The 18,933-nt window shown below is 38.5% G+C and overlaps 1 protein-coding gene and 1 long non-coding RNA gene across 51 annotated transcripts in view; one reads left to right on the top strand and one right to left on the bottom strand.

Moving 5' to 3' along the window:
• The window catches only part of ANK2 (ankyrin 2), a 356,900-nt gene that overhangs the window by 133,312 nt on the left and 204,655 nt on the right, over nt 1–18,933 (bottom strand). For all 50 annotated transcript variants that reach the window (XM_068682024.1, XM_068682027.1, XM_068682022.1 and 47 more), the window contains one exon: nt 10,141–10,242. In XM_068682024.1, coding sequence (XP_068538125.1) covers nt 10,141–10,242 — 102 coding nt within the window. The remainder of the gene's footprint in view (nt 1–10,140; nt 10,243–18,933) is intronic.
• On the top strand, nt 17,126–17,584 carry LOC137855285 (uncharacterized). Its single transcript, XR_011095672.1, has 2 exons — nt 17,126–17,191; nt 17,285–17,584. It is a non-coding gene; the product is annotated as an uncharacterized lncRNA (long non-coding RNA).

Raw genomic sequence — 18,933 nt, 5'->3', positions numbered from 1 at the left:
GGATTTTAAAGCACTTAGCACTTCACAGGAGGCATTTAATGGGAGTGGGTCCAATGGCTGCCGACACTCCAGTCCAGATGCGTTTCTGAAGTAAATCCATTTAATTCTACATTCATGCAACACCAACAGATTTTGTGGTCAAATTCAGAAGTGCAGCTGTGAGGAAAGCCAAGGAAGTGAAGGAAGGCTACATTCACAAGCTGCCAAAAGGCAAAGAATACCCTCATGCAGCCTGGTAGCTCGGAAATGTTACTGGGAAATGTGGTTTCAAATCCCATTATGCGGGTGAAGCAGCAGTAACCAGATCCTTCTTACTCCACAGGAACAACCCTGCCACAGCACTGCAGAGTCCAAGGCTGGCAGCAGGGCCATGTCTGGGATCAGGAATATAATTTAAGTCAAAATTTATGCGGTGAGGTTGACCATAACCATCAGGATGACTAGGACTGTACATGGCAGTGATTTTTTTTTTTTTCAATCTGCAAACGTTTCAGGCAGCTCTGATCTTCCTTGTTTTTAATCTCAGCTGAGTATAAAATAACCACAACTACTACCTACAGCAGTTGTAAGTTTTGAAGTAGTATTTGGTGAGGAAACAAACACACAGTGTCCTTCTCATTGCTTGAAAACAAAGACCTGTTCTCGTATTGAATCTAGTAAATTAGTCCTCAACACTTTCTATGCGAGTATGAACAGCAGCTTTGACTCCATCCAGTTGGACACGGCTGATGTATTTCTGAGATCTGTATCAGCCTTTTTTCACTCCGTGCAGGCAGACTGAACTCCACAAATGACTGCACAGAAACCGAAACGCTGCATGGCCTACACAAGCTGTGTGCACTCACACGCCTCTGGCTGCAGGAGGTTCAGCACGAGCTGCTGCCTTGCACTCACACCAACAGACTGCGGAGAAAGGAAAGCTCGTCCTGGTGCTAAATTAGAAGCAAACCCTTAAAATATTGTTATTTGTACCTGAGAGAGAGAGCTAATGCCACCACATTAAGTAACTGAAAGCTAATGCTGCTGGACAGATTAAGTTTCTTTGCAATATTACTTACTTATCATATTTATTAAAACATAAGCAACATAAACAGCACAAACAGTTCCTACGGTACGCATTCAGATTCTGTAATTACTTAAACCAAGCAGCAGCAGAAGCAAGCATTGCACTTTGAATGTTAAGGGCCTGCACGACTGAAGCCTTAAAGCAAGCTTTGTTCCTCCGTAATCAGCACCAATGCTGTAATTATGCCCCGGCCCACAAGGCTGATCCCTGCTACTTATGATGATGGAAGCTCAGATTTAATCAATGCAACTCCTCCGTTCCTGTCAGCCGCATTCTTGTACTGCAGAAAAACAAAGGTTTCTGACACTTCCCTTTTCTCTCCTGTGCCTACCAAAACGTTGTGGGTGGGGGAGAGATGAAGTTAGTCGTCTGCTAAGCACAACCATACCGCATTTGGGCTGCTCCTCCCAGCGAAGCAGACATATACCATAACTACCTTTTCTTTCCAGAGGCTCATTTGTAATTCTGACTCTCATAAAAGAACATAATACTCAACCTCACCAGCTGGGCTGTTCAAGTGCTTCCCTGCAGAGCCTGATTCCCTCAGTGCTTTTTGTCCTCTGCCACCGAGCTAGAGGTTTTGGCATTCTGCATCCCACGGAGTGCTACGAGCATGCACGCGTTCCGCTACTGCTCACAGCACTTCTAGTGTTACCCTACACATTTTCACCAGAAAAACCTCCAAATGTCTTGTGAAGTCCAGGGAAAATCACCAAACTTTTCTAATCCATCTGAATTTCACTTGCTTTCTTTTCTGGAAGACTGGCACCAGGTATCACTGCTGTCATCTGAAGATCACCTGAGGAAGTCCATGGTACTTTTGCCTTTGAAATGAGCTGCAGCAAGACCAGCCCCTCGCTGAATGGATGCTCTTCAGGCCACTGCCTGGTGCAATTACTGCTCCTGGCACAGCGCTCAGATTGCTGTTGCATCCAGCAGCACTAATAGCTTGTACTATTCCTGTCTAACCCAACACAAACTGACCCTGCAGAAAGGTGACTTCTTGGCAGAGCACCACAGCAACCTACAGTTGAAGGAACATTTAAAATCAGCAGTGGTACCAGAAGAATTGCTTCTGCTTCTCCTGTATCTTGCTGTTACATGCTTCAGAACAGCAGGAAGCAAGAATGTATATTAACAAACGTAACCCTCTACTTTACACTACAAGTCTGACCCCGTATAATTCTCAGTGACGTTGAAGGAAGTTGGGATGTGACACTATTCAGAAGGTGCTGCAGGTGTCAGAGTTTCTAATCACTCCTGCCTTTGCAACACGAAGTCAGAACGACATTTATGAAACTTACAGAAAAAGCATCGTGAAAGTCAATAAAATTGAAAAATTTAAATCTGACTTTTGAATATTTTGACATTCTCTTGCAGCATGAAATACAATGCACTTCCATTGAGTTGCTGCCACTGATGTTGTGTTCACTGGCTTACACATCTGCTAACAGGCCAATAGCAAACCATAATTTACAAACACAATGGAAGTTAAAAAGTATTTTTTAAATTATTTTTTTTTAATAAAAAGCTCTGCAGGGTTGTGCTAACTTCTGCACATGTTTCAACAACTTCTTACAGAGTTAAGAGGGCATCTGAGCTCACCAGTAGAGCCTTAGACTAAAAGACAGCATCACAATCTTTGTTAAAGTCAAACATTTTTCTCCATCTCTTTAAGATACTGGCCTAAGGTTGCTGCAAATAGTCTCCTTTGAATAAATCTCTCAGGCAACTCAAAATGGGATGTGGTCAGGCTCTTTTCTAGAAGGGTTTTGGAGAGGGCACATTGGAGAACTGCACATGGATTTCTCCACTCAAAAAGTCTTTTGAACTTTTTTCCCAAAATATCATAAAGAAATAAAACAGAGGGTGGCAAAAGAAAAAAAAAAAATCAGATTATGAAAATTCTCCCTTTATGTTGCTTTGTAGCCTATGAATTAATGCAAATGAATTAACCTACTGAGTTATCAACAAGTGATAGTGTCGACCTCATTATGACTGGAGTGCTCCTTCAGTCTATAGTTAGCACCACTAGGAGTGTTAGCTGCTAAATGAGGGAGTAATTAATAGCTGGTGCTCTGTCTTCCTGAGACTCAAGCAATAAAGACACCAACCAAACTATGAAGAAACCATCAAAATGAGAGCAAAAGCCAAACAGATCTAAGTTTTTAAAGCCTTGGAGCTGGAGACCCCTCCAGAATACCTAACGTTTGAGCCCTCTTCTCTTCTGGGTATCAGACTTGGCATTCACTCCTTGTCAGTACAGAAGACCTAATCGAAACAAATGTCAAAAGTCCATCAGACATTTTTCCTTTCATAAAACTGATTTTTAATACTGTGAAAACTGACAAACCTCAATGACAAGGCAGGGAAACATTACTGTAAGTTGCATTTTGGACTACCAATTCTCTTTCAAAACATAGCAGACTGCCGATGAACGCTTATACTTGTGGGTCTAATTTCTGCTGGAGCTTGGAGCTGCCAAAGTAAAAGGGCTTTATAAATGCATACTATAAAAGTATAGTTCATTTTCCTAGCCAACATTATGAGTGTTGATTCATACACTTCAGAAGCAAGTTGGTTCTTCTTGCTATATTAACGAGAAATAACAGCCATGTCTTAAAATACCTAGGTTCATAAAATATAGAAAATAGCCTTAAAGGAATCATATTTCTAATGCTTATCAGTTTTTCAACCTATAAAATACTAATTATTAGCTTTTTTTTTTAAAGGGACTATTTAAAGGCAGGTAATTTTGCCCACGGACATTTCTAAATCTCTCCAGAAATAAAGAAATATCAATGATTTATGATTTTCAGAACAGATAATTGTGCTTGAATTCAGATTAAAGGGAAAATTCCATAATAATTTAACTTGACATGAGCTGAAGGTAGCGTTCAACAAAACATGATTATGTAACAACTAATCCCTGCATTTAATATACTCAGAAACATTAAATTCCATCAGATTTTGGAAGCAATTAAAATGGGGAAATATTTTTATCATTTATAAAGATAGCTCTGTGAAAATTTAGGATCTGATAAACAACTGCTAAAACCAAAGAAAGCATTTTCTTGTGCTGCCTCTGTCCAGGAAAGCTTATTCTTAACATTACTTTTTGTTTACTGAATTGGCATCTAGCCTAAAAATAGCATTATACTGAGAAAAAAAATGCATATATGAGGATTCATGTTTTAAAAACTATGCAGATACCCCACTCTTTTAAAATAAGTTACATTTCCTATGTTTTGCAGAGTGTGTTAGGTTTTCCCATTAGACTGCTGGGACACAACCTGGAGACACCCCACTGAAACCCCTTGAAGGAGGAGGAATAACTGAGGCTTCAGTAGCAGCTGCCATGCCTTATCCCTACCCTCTAGAAGAAAAGTATGCTTCCAGTCCTAATAAAACTTAAAACACACCAGTGATGCTTACTGATTCAATGGAAGGTGGCGGTCTTAGTTATTGAAAGCTAAGTGAACCCAATTCAGACAGCTTTGTGAGCAATTTCTTGTAATTTCTAGAGCTGGAGTTTGAAGGAAGCTAAAATGGCTGTATGAGCTCAATGCATGGCAAAGGCTAAGAAATCATGCTCTCTAGCCCTGACAATGTAGGAGGCCCATCACAGTTCACTCTTTGTGCTTGGGAAGCCCCTGAGAGTAATCAATGTCCTCAGGGAAACAGATTATCCAGTACACAGAGGAAAGCTTTTCCTAGCTTACCAGGCCTCAGGCATTCCAAACAATTTTATTTATAGGTCTGAAGGGATTATTTTAATATTTTCCGTTTTGTACTACTTGTCAAAAGCTCAAGACTTCATATCGTGTAGAAAATTCCTGAGTTAACCCAAATTTCAGGTAATATTAATTATTAAATAACATAAAATTTTACCTTTTTTTTTTTTTGCACACCAGTCAATTATTTTTTTCCCCTACCCTGATAAACGCAGGTATAAAACCAGATTTGATCTTAACCACAATGCAAAACCACAGATTCTAAAAGTTAGCAGCATCATCTGTCATCCAGGGATGTTTTATCTTTTCAGATATTAATTCTATCTTATCAGATATAATTCTTTATAAGAAATTATGCAGGATCTATTCTTTCGCATTTACATATTTTGCTTGCATTTATCTGGCTCTGATTTCACCTATAAAGTGTCAGTGTATAAGAAGCCACTGCTTTGCACAATAGTGTTAACATGCCCTTACAAAAGAGGAACTTTGTTCCCCAGTTTCAGAAGGGAGATACTTTTCAAAGAAGATGAATCTACAGCAACCCTGGTCATGCTCTGGTCTAAGCAATCAAGAGAAAATGAACTCTAGAAAAAACTAAAAAACTTTTGCTGTTTCCAAGTGATTATCATGTTAAATATTCTCTGTCCTGAGGGTGGGTCTTTTTGCTAATATTGCTGCTTATTGCTAAAATTTATTGGATGTATTCAAAAATATTTTTGAGAAGTACTTCTGAGAGAAGAGCAAAAGAACCCAGGTCTAGATTTAATCCCTCCTAACTGCATACCTTGAAGTTCACCAGCTTCTGGGCCCGGTAACACAGCAAGCATTTTCTTGACAGGATGTCCTTTAATCAAAATTTCTTCTAGACAGCAAGAAAAGATTGTCTCTATATGTTTTCAATAAGGAGCACATATAAAGCCCCAGTTCTTCTCCTGTTCATCATTAAATTCTTTGACACAGACAGCAAACAGTACCTCTCTCACTTTTATGTCCTAACTTCCATTTGACATATGCCTGCTGTAATAATCTGCAGCTTTCAGCTTCCTTCAGCAAGGAAGATAATGTCTCGAAATATTTTAGATCATTTCATTTCTTATTCTTCCATCTACTCTTTTCCAGAAATGAACAGTGTCCACAACTGTGGGCTTTTTGAGTTAGTTTTGACATTCCACCATCATTGCCAGCATTATCTGACATTCTCCAACAGAATATTTTTTTTAATGCATACTTTTTCTAAGTCTGAATGTCAGCATGTATCAGAAAGGGGCAAGGAATTTTACCAAGGATTTCTTGGTGGTATGCATAAAGTTTTGAATAGCATAAAGCTCCATGCAGGAAAACAGCCTTCTTCAGGCTAGCGGCAAGCTGCATTCTTAAATTAAACTAATTAGGATTTAAATGTAGTTTTAAAATGAACGTGTAGGTAATTTACCAGAGAATTAAGGATCTAAAGAAGTTGAGAATACAAAAAAACTTTAAAAAGGTATCCCCCTGCCCCAGATTCCTGTCAGCACAGGGTCTCCCTAGAGCAGGCTGGGCACCCCGCACCAGGCCCCACCTGCCCCTAGGCCTTCTCCTGGGCCCGCGTGTTGCACCAGGTCCCAAAGACATGGCTTGTGCTGTTTCTTTTCTGGATGAAACTTCCTGAAACAACACAAATTGTGTACCATATTAAAGAAGAGTTGCATTTCTTGTTTGTGTCCTTTAGCATGGTGCCATCAGGAAGCTGTGCACAACATGGCGGACAGCCTGGGACAAGGCCTTTGGGACTGAGGTTTGCATGGGTGGTACTGGAGAACCACCGGGTGCTCCAATAACTCCGTGTTGGGACATCATATTTCAAATTGGAACATAACATAATGCAGCAGCATGTTCAGTCTTTTCCTTTGCTCCCCAGCTTTCCCTGAATAAATGCTTTTTACCAGGTGAATGCTTCTTCTCTACAGCTCTTCACTGTTGCAGTAAAACAGAATAAATTGTGCTGTCAACACGTCCAACCTGATGCTGTAGGCTATGAACACAAACATTGGCTGAAGTTTCTATTCACCTGGGGCATTGAAATTTTAGTCCATCTCATGAGGCATGAGTTACAAAGTAGAGCTAATATGAAATTTCTACTGAATGATTTACTCATTTTCATGTTATTTAAAAACAATATTTAGAAGCAATTTTACTTCCCAAATTTCTAGGCATTGTCCACTTTGTGGTCATTTTGATCAAATCTGGCTTTTAGTTAGGAGAAATGCATTCACCATAAAGCTTGAGCTCTCAAATCCCCATTCAGAGAAATGCCATTGACTTCACTCGAATGTCAAGACATTTTGAAGGCCTGCTGCAGACACTTACTTGCATACTTATTTTAAGTCACAGTTACCATGCTATTAAATTTGATAGTACTAGTCACTCATTGCAAACTTAGATCCCTGGGCTATGAAGCAAAAGTAATTGGATTTATAGAATAGAGTTACCAAAGACCCAATCTAAAATGTTCTATCACGTTGCAGCATATCAATGGTGGAACCCTAATAGTGTGTTTTTACAGTACTAGTAATTTCTCTGAAGTGAGAGGCAGCACTTTAAGCACAAAATGTAAGTACCTTTTTATAGCCATATCTAAAACAATTTACTTTATAGAGAACATTGAGCGGCAATAAAAACATATCTAAATAGTGTTAAAAGCATATTTGAGTTTACAGTTTTCCAAAACTGTTTTTTGAAAAAAGAATAAAAATCATGGCTATTCTAACCATCTGAAGGTAATCAGGATTGCAATGCTATTTATCAGTTGACTAGAGATTCTGCAACTGAGCTTCAAGATGTTAATCTGCTTGGACACAAGTTAGCTGGTCAGCTAAAAATACTACCCACTGACTGTTTACTTGCAGGCTGAGATCTCACAAAAATAGCAGGGGAAGCCTCAGACTTCCGCACCCCAGGTCAGTGGGGATCAGGTGCTTCACGTGGGACAGCGTGATTAAAGGCTAAGGAAAATCCATGGGCTGACCATACTGCTTTCAATGTGATAAACTAGCATTCAATGTTTCTATAATGCCCAGGCTGTCTTGTGCTATTTCTACCATAGGAGTGCAGGTTTTGAATTGGATTTTATCTTGCTCTTGGTGAAACAATTACCTCTACAGTTCCAGCAAATGTTCTTAGGGGAGAAGGCTGGCACTGAGGAATATTAAACCTCCTGCTGCTTCCCTTGAACTTGAAAATGAAGACGTGTTTTAGAACCCACTGAAAATATCTGAGGTCATGCACTAACTATGCAGTTGCAAAAAAATCCTTCTAAACTTTTATGAAGGCCAAGATAGAATTTCAGCATTAAATAGCCAACAGACAAAGGAAGTCCTCATTAGAGCTGAACAACAATGGAATCACCTTTCTTTTCTTCAGTAAAACACATCACGTTTCTGTCTTTAGGTTATTAAGTGATGCTTAGTTGGTACTTTTTTTCACCATAAAACAGAAAAAAAAAATTTGAAAAAAAGTAATTAAGAGTTTGTGTACATGTAAATAATGAAGTTCTAAACTTGTTTACTGAAACATTAACTGAATATTCTGAATAAAAATACATTAACAAAATTCACAGATATTGTGCAAATTTAATAATTTATTTTGCTAACATCTGCTGTCCTTGGTATGAATTATTCAATTCCTAGCCCATTCCCCAGCATTCATATTCATTTAATGAACAATCCAAGCAATAACAAGCCCTGAAAAACTAAGTATAAAACTGAAAACACAGCCTGCTTCTATATTTTGGAAAAAGGTATCAACACATTGCAAATAATGTCAGAATAATTTATTTCGGAGAAGCCAAAATTCTAAGTTTGTTACAAGTTTAAACCTATAATTTCTTTGTTAAGTTATTGCCTTATTATCATATCAATGAGAGCGTGTCCTGGAAGATAACTCTTGTTTTAGGTATGACAGAAACCCCAGACTCTAAAAATTCCCCCGTGCTTAAACATAATAATACAACAAATGTGAAAATCTTTACCAGAAACTTATTTAGGTGACTGAAAAATGTTTTTGCAATTCAATTTAGAAATCTAGTCACACACTAACACATTCATCTTCGCAAATTATTGCCTGAGAAGATATTGTTAGTCTCAATCAGCTCCACTTTTATTATTCCTTCAAGCACACCTTCCTTTAAAACTTTCAAGCAGTGCCTTCACACGTAAGCACTGGATACCATTACACAATTTTCAACTTCTTCCTTAGCTCTGCAAACAATGCCAGTCCACACTGTCGTTCAGACAAATGTTTGCAACAAATTTCTTTTAAATTATCCCCTACAGCTACACAGATGCTAGAGAAGAAGTATTCAAAATAGCTTAAAACAAAACAAAACCATAAACCTGACAGCTGGCATGCTGCAGAATTTATTAATCACAGCTATCTGACAGATGAGCAGAGGATGGTAGCATACATGCTGCAATACCTATTGATTCCCAACCAATATTAGGGATTCAATATTAGGGATTCTTTGGAGAAAATAGTATCTTTCATTAAAATGGGGCAATGCCCGTTACCTGGGGACCCATGTCTCATTACAATTAAAATGGACACACTAAACAAAAAGTGTTATCTAACAGTGGAAAAAAAAGAAAAAAAAAAAAGAGTGAATGTCAGCAGAGTCGAAATTCTACAAACAAACAAAAGAATGAGACTATCAGTATAGAGAAAAAAAAAAAAATGTACGACGAGTGGGCCTCAGCTTTCCAAACCTGCTGTTCAGACAGTGTTCAGTCTTACTCTGTCACAACAATACAAAACCAAGGGGACCAGGAGCAAGGTGGATCACAGATGCCCCATGACATTTACCCAACCAGCCAAAAATACTGACAACCTTCAACTTGATATCCAGGCTTACTTTCATTGTACTTACCGGTATGTGAAGAATACTACATAGCAACTTCCTCAACTAGAACAAAACATTTTTGCATAACTTGAGTATTTTGAGGAATATATATAGTGCTCACTGTTGCAGTTAGAAATGGAACTTCACAACATTAGGTCCATTTGTGTAAGACTACCAAAACATACCTTAAATTTTGATTACAGGTACTCCACTAACGTATATATCCAAACCTGCAGGATACTAGTGAGAAAGAGGAGCCCAAAAAGGTCTATGCAAAACTTTACAAAAGCAGCACAATTCTATAAGCACTTACTGCTTTCTGTAGGAAAATCCCACTGAAGAATAAGCCTAAAAACATAGCTTGAGATAAATCAAAACATCTATCTTGCCTGAAAAAAAAATAGGTTTGGCACTGGGGGTCCTGCACTTCACTCTTGAGAAGTTGTGTCCTTCAAATATCTTACCTGATTACATGTATTAATGTCTATTCCACTTTTCAGGTATTCCACTACTTTGTCCAGATTACCAGCTCTGGCAGCTCGGAGAAAGCTTGCATTGCTGTCAGACTGTAAAAACACAAGAAGACAAGCAACTCTAGTTAGCTCCTGTTTAAAAGAGACCACAGTTTCATCACAGTGAAAGGTTTCCACATTTTATGTTGCAGGTTAATAAATATTGTGAGGACTTTATATTGCATCTGTATTAACATACGGATACATCTAAACAGGGCAATACTGGCACAAAAGAACTGCCAACCTGCCAGAGTGAGCAAAAAAGTGCAATAATTGCTGAAGTTCAAAATTGAGGAAGAAGCAATGACAAGACAGAAATCACTGTAAATCATATTAAACAATAAGAAAAAAAATATGTATCAAACTTCCTAGGCATAGTTTTCTGCATATGTGCTCAAAACTAAGGAAAAGAATTACCCTGTTGTTATTGGTTAAGATACTTAACAAGACATACGTTGGCTTTGGATTTGTACTTGGCATATGAAGTTTTATCACTACAATGCTTGTTCACGCAAATGCACTGGCTTAGCACAGTGGCACGTACTGGAGAAAAAATAATATCCAAGAGCAAAAAAAATCCAGTGAATAGACTTTATCAGCTGTGACGCAAACTGGGACATGATAAATGGGTAAAAAAAATACATATTTTTTTAAAAAACCACAAAACTGAGCAGGAGCGCAACTGTAGCTAACCATGGAACAAAGCGGATGAAGTACTCAAGCCTAAATATCTAAATCCAGGATAATGTGGCAAACATGCTTGCTCATAAACTGCCTGCACTCGTAAATCCACACTCAAAGTCCCTTCAGCATTATGGGTTGGGGAAAAAAAAAAGTTTTCATTTTTGAGCTACGTTTTGGGATGTCCCGTTAAGCAAGGGAGCATGAAATGTTTCCACCCTCTCACATTTGTCGACCACAATGCCACGAAGGCTATCTGAACTCAGCACACACATCGGTGTTCACCCACGTGCAAACCCACATGCAGGTAAATTGGCTATTAATGCAACTGCTGATTCCAGGAGAACAAAAAGTTGTGCAACAGAGGTGGTATTTGAACAGAATTAGCATTAGGGAACGCACACAGAGACAGTAATGGCTTTCATACTTCAAATAAGCAAACAGTAGGAGTGGGTTTGAGAAGGGGGGCAAGGCTGCTCGGTGGGCACGTGGTTAGAGGTGCCTCAGCCCACTTCACCTCCCTGCCAGAAGGGAAACCTCTCTTTAGCATCCTGAGAGTACCCTGAAAGCCTCCCAGTATCAGCTTATTAACACTGATCGACAAAGCAATTTATTTTGGTCACCCGATCCATTCCAGTGCATGTATTTTGGTTGCCCTGCTTATCGCACTGCACGAACTCGCTTCACAGCCACCGATTCCAACCTATTTTAATCTGCAACAGATGGATGTCATCAAAATGATTCTTTTTTACAACTGCGCTACATGCCAAGACAAGAATATTTCCTTTTAAATTCCTTTCAGCAAACTGCAGCACATTTTCCACATCTTTTACCGTTAAGAAAACAGACCATGCTTCTGAACACGCAGCGGGGTGAAGAGAAAGGTAGCACAGGAATTCACACTGACAGAAACCTCTTGCAGCTTCAGGCCGGAGTCAATCAAGCATTTCGATTTCAACAGGCTCTTGCAGGAGATCCCAGTTAAGGCTGAAGAACAACTATGAGCACTGCACCATCTCCCGTGTTGTGTACACGCGCTCACACACAAATACAAAGTTGTATTTCGAAATGGAAATTTCTTTGAAAACCCAACTACATTGGTAAAAATGTTAACCACGATCAAATACTAGAGCACACGAGATAAATTCTGACACTCCCGAAATCAATGGGAAAAGCATTTTTGCCCTAAATAGAGCACACATTTTGCCTTTTGTCCCATTTTTAATCATACTTTACTACAACAAATTAACATGCCAAACCTGAAATCGTCTGGTTTTATCCTATTAGAGGTTGTTAAGGGAGAATGACACTACAAACATCTACAACTCCTTTTTTATTAGAGATAAATCCATCAGAGCTAGTTTTTCTTTCCCAGAATAACATGAAAGGCTAAAAACCTTAAGCTCTCAATTATTGCCAGAAGCTCAGATGGCAGCTAGCATATTAATATATTTCATTTGTTTCTGTCTAAGAAGATGCAAACAGCACTTTCAAAGTAGATTCTCATTTCCTTGGTGCATACTTTTGTCATCTCAAAATGACTGCAGTGCACATCACTTCAGGACTCATTGCGTACACCTGAGCATTGATCAAAATGCAGAATAAACACTTCTCGTCTACGTGAAGAATTATTACGAATTAGTTATACAGGATTAACCCCCTGCGCAGGAACTTTTATAAGCAGCATCTCTTGCTGTGTATGTTCCTGTTGTGAAATAACAGTGCTTGACACTGGAGAGAAGAGCCATAGGATTGCTAAAATCCCAGTGAAACACAAGATCTTGATCTTGATGCTCCTTGGAGGAGCCTTGAAAATACCAGACCGCATAATCTTTCTTTTCTTTTTAAATGTACTTTCTCAAGATAACACATACCGATATCATATTAGATGAATATAATTGTGACTGTTCTCTTTATAGCCCTGCCTATCCTATTTCAAAAGGTTCTCACAGGCTCTCATGAAAAGTATAAGCAAAGCAACTGACCACACGCCCGACATGACTGATGCCTGAAGCATCACCATGTGCTTACGCAGAGCCAAATACTTAACAGTCAGGAGTATGAGAGTCAATGGAGACTATATCAAATGACAGAGAGGGTCTCCTCTTCTCTTTTTTATTACTTGAACAAGCAAAGGTATTAGGATTCAATGGAAAATATCATGCTATAGCACAGAGGAAGCAAGCGAGCTCATCATGCCTGGCATTTTTACAGCCTGTCTTGCATGACATTTCCACCACAGTGTCTCAGATGACTAGCCACCATCGTCTAGGGTGTCGTATTATTCCATACAAAAATGATGTTCTTATTTAAATCAAACTCAAACACACAACTAAATGACACGAAGCAGTTCAGCTGCTTCGCATACAAATTCATGCACAAATATCAGTGAGTGCTGGCAGCTGAAGGAGCATCCAAAGGTTCAACACCGTGTTTTAAAGCTTGGAAATCCTACGAGTTAGGAGTAACTCATATCTCTATTTTCTTTCCTGGTCTGGTTGTCAACTCTAATTTTTCAGTAGGTCATCAGCAGTTTCCCCGTGCTATCAAGGTCTTCAAAAAGCATTTTTGTCAGGACTGCACTCTCAGCAATTTACTCACTTTGGCACATCACAAATTCATATCCATTTTGAGAAAATTGTCCCAGTAGTCAGCAGCAGCAGCAGTTTTCTATACCTTTACCATGCTAGGAACCCATGATTTGTGATCTGTGGACTTTTCCAGTTAATTCAGTAATCTCGTGAAATATTTTGTTTCCGTAAATGCAGATTTCTGCTTGAATTCATGATGCATTTCTGTGGCACAGAAGCTGGAATACTGCTCTTCATTAGCTTGTTGGCTGGTGAAGACAAACTGTCAACAAACTGTCTTTCAAAAATACTTCCTTTACAAGAAAGAAAATTAAGACATGGTGCCAGAAACCATTGCATCCTATGATACTTAACACGTCATCTCTCCCTGTGTACACACCTCTGAGATTTTTAGGAGTTATACGACTATATGTGGGTCATATGCAGAAGCAAGCACTCTACTAATAAGGAAAAGAAAAGATTACAGAACACAAGTAAGCAGCTACCAGCAAGGCCATGAACATGCAAAGCTGGCGATGTGGGAAATTCAGATATTAACACACTGATTTGCAAAGTCTCAGCTGGCATCTTGGCACATCCCTTGGGGTTCAGGTCATTCGAGTTAGGGACCACTTTGCTTACATGGGGCCACTAAGACTGCAATTTAATCCCTATGTCATTAACATGCTATTAAAACAAGGTACAGAGGGCTGCAGAATACTGCCCTGGTATTTTATACCATGGAACAAAGCCATAACCTGGCTGAAGTAGCAAGCTTTATTTAATGTCCTTTTTTTGAGACAACTATGCTGTACGGTGAAAAATGTGCTATTAACAGTAGCTAACATTAACTTTTGAAGGGCAAATAGAGAAATTTCACAGCAACCAAGATTGAAACTGGACTATTTATTTGCAGCTGTACAGATACCAAATATTGCTCACAGACTAGGTCAATAGACATTGTTAAAATGAAATAACAAAACTGGCCTAACGGAAAGCAATGTTCCAATACATCTGCTGTGAGAGAGCACTACAAGTCTCTAATGATTATCTTTTAGGTTAACCTTAGAATCACAGACTCATTAGGGTTGGGAAAGACCTCCAAGATCATCTGGTCCAACCATCCCCCTACCACCAATGTCACCCACTAAACCACGTCCCTCAGCACTAGGTCCAGCCTTTCCTTCTTTGTTAACTTTTGACTGAGGATAAATTAACTTCAGCCACAAATGAGAATTTTCCAGAACACTACAAACAAATAAGCTACAATGCAGAAATTCATCATAACCTTAGGTATTCTCAAAGGAGAAAGCAAAAGCGTTGTCTGTAAGTAGCTGGTTGTCAGACATTACATATAAAAATGTAAGAGAGAAAGGACAGAATGCACATTATCTGATTTTAAAAAGGCTGTGGATCCAACTTCTTTCATGCTAATTGCAATGCCAGAATATTGCCTGAATTTGAAACATGTCTCAGAGAGCCTAAGTAATTAAAACTTCTATGGAAATCAGTGTTTTATATTCAGATAGCCAGAAACCTTCCCTTCTGGGTCCTCTGTCCTCCCTCTGGTTGCCATTCCTGGCTCAGCACACCACATCACTTACAGCACATACCATGCGCCTGCTTCTCAAATGCATTTTATAGATATGTGTAAAAATAAATCATGGTGCGTAGTGTTGAAGTCATATGCTGTACCAGACTCCTAGGTATTTCTCAGCATATTCAGGTTTCCTGGTAAAAAACAGTTCTGTGCTTAACAAGAAAAGATTGGAGTGTAGGAGCATTCAGTTTTCTGTAACTGAAAACTGCTTTCATGATAGCATTATTCAAACCATCCACACAAGTCCTTGGAAATCATTTCTATAGTAAAATTATTCCAGAAGGTTGGCTTTTATTTTTTTTTTCTCCAGATAAGGAGAATGAACCAATGCCTATCCATAATCACAAACACCTCCATGCGAGAACAGTCAAGCAACAAGAACATTTATTAACTGAATGACAGGAAAAACAGAAGTCAAAACTGGTGCAAAGTAAACAAATAATAGTTTGACACCTTAATTTAGCATTTTTGATTTGTGTAAGTTTTGTATGTGTCAAGGTTCGTATCTGAAAATGAATAATCCTTTCAAACTTACCTTTCCAGCACGCACTCTGTGACATTCTACTTGGATTTTACGGAGAAAATTTAACCAGCCATAACTTTTGAAGTCTGGCCCTGCAAAAACTGGTTGTAGCTTGCATGTATTATATAAATCAAGACATTCAAACTACTAATAGTTATAAAAACGTCCACATTAAATTGAACCCTCTATTATTGTTGTACATAAAATCAGCATTAAGACAGAATTAGTCAGTGCATCAACCTTCAGGTTTATCTGACTGTTGATGCCATTTACAAACTCCAGAACAGTGAGGAGGTGTTTGTTCAACAGCTGCTTCTATAATTAGTAAAATGCTGAAGGCTTGTTAACTGTTTTTTCTTCATTAAAAAGCTCTTAATTGACTGGTGGCTCATCATGTTAATATATTCAGGTAACACCTGGGGTTGAGAATTCAGCCCACCACAGACAGAAAGTTGCGTCACCTGAACTCAGGTTTTTGTGGCTTCTTGATGTTGTTCGGTATTTAAAAGACACAAGGAAATAAAAATGACAGCGATGTAAACACATTCCATTATTTTTTTATTATGAGCGTCAATTTCTACTCGTATCCTTGAGGCAACCACTAATTTTTTTCCCAATTGGCTTGGCTATTCTCTGATTTCAGCAACCATCTGCTCAAACCAGCCATGGTTTAATTGGGTGCAACTCCACAAAGCAACACAGATGAGGTGTTACCATGACCCAACTCATTTCTCACATACGTATCTTTTGCCAGTATGGTCGCTTTTTCCATACCAGCATCCAAATGTAAAAAGATAGGACTTGAAAAGGAATGTTTTTTCTCAGGAAATGCTTTCTGTAAACCTTGCCAGCTACTCATATTTCATCTTTTGCACCCTGATTTTTTTTTTTATATGGGGCTGAAAGTGCTGCTGCTGTCCGAAGGACATCGCAGTAGAACAGCGGTGATTTTGTGAATTACAAGCCTAAGATGCAGCTCTGACTGCAAGGCTACAAAGGCTTTTTCCTTTTTTTCTCTTTTCTTTTACTAAACCATCGCAGCAGAGTTTCAGACTGCAGTTCTGACACTCATGCTAAAACATGAGCTAAGTCTTGCACATGCAATGGCATTTGTAAATCTTTTTGGTAATTGGTAAATGTTTTTAATAATGTTTTTATTTAAAATAATGTTTTCGTTTAAAATATTTTCAATAAAGTTTTTAATAACAGTAATGGAAAGATACTTTCCCCAGCTTTTAACAAAGTAATGTTCATCATCTGAAAGAAAAGAAATACAATGGTGCTTTACTTTCAAGGCCACTTCCAACCCCTTCAATTCTGTGATTCTGTGATTCCTTTGCTAAGTACGTTTTCCTTCTGTTATTTTGTGGAAAGACACGAAGGAAGATAGATTAAATTACAGGTCTTAAAGAAATTATAGTATCTGAATTTCTGGATGAACAACGTGCCCTATTTCCTTATAACAATTTCAAAAAAGAAAAAAAAAACACATAGCTTTTCCCATTCAAGCGTGTAAAAGTACTTTAGATCTAATTCATTTTGCTGTGTACCTTTGCTTGCACAGAGTTTGTTAATCAACCACTGAACTAAAAAGCCCACAGATCTAAAATGACAGTCGTAACTAAACAAGTATGCCTCTTTCATAACCTAAAGCATCCTCTTGTCCAGAAAAAAGACACAACTGACCTTACAATAAAGTAACCTGATAATTTTCTTTTTCAGAGAGAGAAAATGAATCATAGGAACAATGAAGTACAAACAGGAAGACAAGTCTCCAGAGACAAAAGATCACCAGCAAGCCAAGTATCCTCTATCAAGATATTGCTAACAACATCAAAAAATTGATTAATTTAATCCCAGGGGTCTAAGTCTATGTAATAAATACCACATTTATTTATCTGTCTAGGTTGGCAGTGATGGTTATAAATTGGGAACATATAAATATTCTTTTAAGTACATATGCACATGAATAATTTCAGGCAGTTTGAATATTTAAACCAATTAATCCTGGAAAGTTATGAAGGAGATGGAGAAGTTGGCATGACTCTCGCTGGCACTGAGCTGGCCCCACGGCTGGAGCTGCCCTCCCCGTAGCGTTGCACACAGCACGTGCACGGCCCCAAACTTCACAAAAAATACTATTGCTATTTATAGCAAAAAGTGCTGCGTAGTAACAAGACGGTGAAATAGCTGTAAGTAAAGGAAAAGCTTTTGTGCTATACACTATATACAACCTTGGACTAAAACATTCAGTGGTTTCAAATCAAAACAAGTTTGCACATATTTAAACTCAGAAACCAATTGCCCAGTACGGGTGGCTGTGCTAGAGGTGATGGGATTCAGAGGTGGCCTTTCCCCTCCTGTGCTCCTCAAGGTGAATACTGGCTCATCAGACCTGCTACAGGACACGGAGGAGCCAAGACTATACAGTGCCAAGGTAGGTGGGAAGATTGATGTCGTGGCATCCGTTACACATACTGGTAAAAGCTTTCTTATGGCTGCAGCCAGACAAGAGACAACGAGGCTGCAGCCAAAAGAAGATATAATGTGTAATGATATTCAAGACTTAAGAGTGTCCTCAAGAAATTAATTTCGCTGGTATCACCAGATGTGGAAAGAGCCGCTGCAAAGAAGAAGCTAAGAAAATAAAACTCAGTCAAGGAATGCATTACGATGCACATCATTATAAAATTACAATTGTGTTATAATGCCATTATTCCCATATTGATGGGAAAATTCCCAATTATTTTAAGGGATGACTTTCATTCTACATTTGTCGTTACACTGAAACCCCTTCAATTCCTTTGCAAACTCCTTTTTGAAATTCCAGCATTTGCAGAATACCTTTTTTTCCAGCCATTCTTTTCTTTCCACTGGAATGTACAAATGTTTAATCAGATTGGGCTTGTTTAACCAGGGGAAGAATAAAGGACTACATTCAGCAAATCATGCTTCAGACTTAGCTTGTTTTTTAACACATCTTTAGGTCCAATAGATCTCAAATTAAACATGTTCTTTGCTAAAGGATGAATACATGTTTAGCTGTTTTCTTGAGTTTGGCCCAATATTAGAAACAGCAGCAGCAAAAGAGGAAGAGAAAACTAATGCAAAATCAACCCTTCCTTGAGCCAAGAAGCAAATGTCTTCTATAAACCCTTTATGACACTTAGCTGCCACAGACATCTGTAGGAGTCCTCCCACTACGTTCATTAATTTGACATACTGGACCCACTGCCAGCTGACTTTTACTATGTCAATGAAGGATTTGTGAGAACAGAGGCAAAACTGCATAGTTTTCTATGAAAAAGAATAGAAGTCTTTTTAACCCAGCTGGAGTTTCCTTCAAATTACTGTATTTGTAATGATATGTT

The sequence above is a fragment of the Anas acuta genome, chromosome 4 (genome assembly GCF_963932015.1).
Source record: "Anas acuta chromosome 4, bAnaAcu1.1, whole genome shotgun sequence".
NCBI lineage: Eukaryota > Metazoa > Chordata > Aves > Anseriformes > Anatidae > Anas > Anas acuta.
The sequence above is the reverse complement of the archived record's forward strand: the minus strand, read 5'-3'. Positions and strand labels throughout refer to the sequence as shown.